Source organism: Loa loa (genome assembly GCF_000183805.2).
Source record: "Loa loa unplaced genomic scaffold supercont3.400, whole genome shotgun sequence".
Classification (NCBI taxonomy): Eukaryota; Metazoa; Nematoda; class Chromadorea; order Rhabditida; family Onchocercidae; genus Loa; species Loa loa.
In genome coordinates this window covers 13,361-16,468 of record NW_018108580.1, presented here as the reverse complement: position 1 = coordinate 16,468, position 3,108 = coordinate 13,361, and the positions used below count along the sequence as shown (strand labels likewise).

At 34.5% G+C, this 3,108-nt stretch overlaps 1 protein-coding gene across 1 annotated transcript in view; it reads left to right on the top strand.

Annotated features, from left to right (window-relative positions):
* The window catches only part of LOAG_18615 (kinase), a 4,318-nt gene extending 1,246 nt beyond the window's left edge, over positions 1 to 3,072 (top strand). The window contains exons 3-8 of the mRNA XM_020451278.1: positions 684 to 811; positions 921 to 1,075; positions 1,149 to 1,297; positions 1,573 to 1,791; positions 1,982 to 2,179; positions 2,476 to 3,072. Coding sequence (XP_020304954.1) covers positions 684 to 811; positions 921 to 1,075; positions 1,149 to 1,297; positions 1,573 to 1,791; positions 1,982 to 2,179; positions 2,476 to 2,586 — 960 coding nt within the window. The 3' untranslated portion in view covers positions 2,587 to 3,072. The remainder of the gene's footprint in view (positions 1 to 683; positions 812 to 920; positions 1,076 to 1,148; positions 1,298 to 1,572; positions 1,792 to 1,981; positions 2,180 to 2,475) is intronic.
* Positions 3,073 to 3,108: the final 36 nt, after the last annotated feature.

Below are 3,108 nucleotides of genomic sequence, written 5' to 3'. Positions count from 1 at the left end.
GATTGTGACAAATATTGAGGGGATTAATTCTGCCTATACAGAACCAAATATGGTTCTGTTTCTTCCTGTCGATTTCTATAATTTTCTTTGCTTCTTACACTTGAATAATAGAACATCAAATTTGGAAACTGAATGTTTGAGAGAAGAAACAATGTTAACGTTGCAAAATCATTAAGAATTACAAAATATAAATTGGCGCATGGTGGTAAGTTGCAAAACGTCATCATATGATAAATTTCAAAGACACAATTTGGCGAATAAAAAAAAAGAAAAAAAAAATGTTACCCTGTTGCGTGCAAGGTTTAGATATCCCTATGTAGTGAGATTTTGTCTACAGCAACCAGAGAAGTTAGAATCGTTTTACCGCAGGTTGACTTGAGATCCTTTACAATATACCGACATTGGCCAGAGATTCTTTGAGTTGATTTACATCTTGAAACTAGAAACAACATACAAACTAATATGATGAACACATATAATACAACGATGTCAGTTCTCAACGAAAGGTATTACTATTTCTTTGTTTTCGTGGTATCAGCGACTATTTGTTTGTCTGTCTATCGATTTACCTATCTATCTATCTAATTGGGTTGGAGTCCATAGTTTCGGTTTGTTTAAAACCTTCTGTCAAGGTTGTTTAAAATAAAAATACTAGAACTTTTTCTTGAAATAAGTCACCACAGGTATCGGACTTTGGTCTTTCGCAGTACTTGAAGAAGAATGAACAGGCGTCATCATTTCGGGGTTCGCCTCTTTACATGGCACCTGAAATTTTTTGCCGAGAACCATATGACAGTCGTGTCGACTTGTGGTCAAGTTTTCTTCCTTTTTTTTTTAATTTTGAAGGCATAATTCTTTCAGGTATTATGCTATATAAAAAAAAAATCGTAATCTGAAAATTTCAAATTCGTGCATTACAGGTCATGCGGTGTTATTCTGTATGAATGTTTATATGGCATACCGCCATTTACTGCTCACACATACAGCGAACTCGTGGTACAAATTTTGTCACAACAGTCCATAAATTACCCGACGAATGTGCACCTCTCGTCTGTTTGTCTTAATCTTTTACAAGGTGTAGTTTTATATGAAAATTATCAGTATATTTATAGTACTTCTCTGAGTACTGTATATGCATTAACTTATAGCTCTGCTCGTTCGTAATCCTCATGAACGCATTACGTTTGAACGGCTTTTCACGCATCCGTTTGTGGATCTCACGAAATTGTCTTCATCCGCTGAGCTGGATAAAGCTAACAGTTATGTTATGAAGTCGCAGCAAGCTGAATCTGAAGATGTGTGTTTTTTTTTTTCGTATTGAAATTTTTTCATTAAGGACCATACTTCCGAATAATAGCTAATCAGTAATACTGATATATGTTAGGGAAATTGTAGCTTGGAAGGTGAAGTTTTTCGCTACTCTGGGACGGAGATACAATGGTGGAAAATTCTTTTGCAGCCGTGGATAAAAAAGTATATATAAAATCACCAGAAGAGCTACCATCAAAAAGTGGATTCAAATAGACAGAATTCTTTGTCATTTATATTGTCCTTTGAATCATTTCTTCACAGAATCTAGTTGAAGCGATAAAATTATTATCAAATGCCGTGCAAACCTACATTCGTTGTTTGGAATTATTCGATGAGGGTGAAGAGAAAGTGAAATTTCGCGAAAAAATTAAAGCATACCTAGAACATGCTGAAAACATGAAGGAACGTCTGCGGCCTGTTATTATGGAACTCCCTTTATCGCAATCACTTGATCAGGTAGAATGGGATGATTGGCCTCAGGTATATTTTGTTTGGCGATAAATTGGGGTCTCGTCAGTTTTTTCTGACTTTTCAAGCTTCTTTCTTCTTTTAAACTCGGTCTATAGATGAAGCCATGTTGTTTTGAGATGTTTCAAATCAATATTTGATTAAATGTCTAACATTTTTATCGGAAATCAAAACACTTCCCGAAATTCATGTTTATTTTTAGGTCCGTGCTGCTGAGTTAGTAGCACACACGGCATATGATTTGGAGCGTCAGGAACAGTGGAATGCCGCATTATCGAAGTATACACTAGCAATTGAAAGTGCAATGCATGTTTTAAGCAATGAAAATCGTGGAACAGAACGTTCCATCAAATTACAACGTAAAGTTTCCAGCTGGTTATCTGCAGCGGAACGAATAAAAGTACCTTTTATTTTTCATCTCACTTTTTTCAGCTTCGTTATCAGCGGCGTTCGTTTTGCGGGGTGAATGATATAATTTCTTATCGCATTAGAGTTTCTTGTTCGTATCATTTTTTTTTAAATTTTATTACGATTAGGCTTGATCACTTACGCACTTGCGTGATTACCAAAAATCTATACAAGCAAGTAGTCAGGTCTTTCCTTCCTGCTTATTTCTGGAATATGCTTTAATTAGTGAGAATACGTTGATATTAGGACGAAAGTTTTGATGCGTCATTTTGAATTCTTTTACATCAGAAATATGTGGATGTTATGAATGACGATTACGAAATTTCGATGAACAGTACTGATGAAGCCGACAAACAGCTCCACCAAATTACTGCAAACAAGCAGTGTATAATCTCATAAAGTGTATGTGAATATAATCTTTGTTTATATTTGAACTCTGTGATAATCTAAAGATTTACAAATATTCGAATGAAACGCATCTGATTTATTTTCTCATTTCCTTATTATTACTGCATGTACACTTAAGCATACTACTCTGAATTATTTCGAAATGCCATAAACATTGCTATTCTATAGTCCGATGGAGATGCTATAAACGTTCTATAGTCCGATGGAGCTACGCTTATGATGAATTCGATTTCGATTTTTTCAGCATGATAATTAAGATTTTTAGTGCAGTACGTGATAATTATTGAAAATTTGTCTACATAAGAACTATCTAAAAGTAGGAAATGTCTATTCTATGACAATATAATGTTCGAACTTTCCGCGCTTTAAATGTTAGTAATCCCCGTCATAAGAGGACCATACTGTTCGCTTCAACTTCGAGTTTAAACATTTTTTAGTAGTTATAGTATTTCGGATGAATAAATAATTTATTTTCGCTTCTCTTGTAATTCTCAATAAAAAGGTGAATGTAGG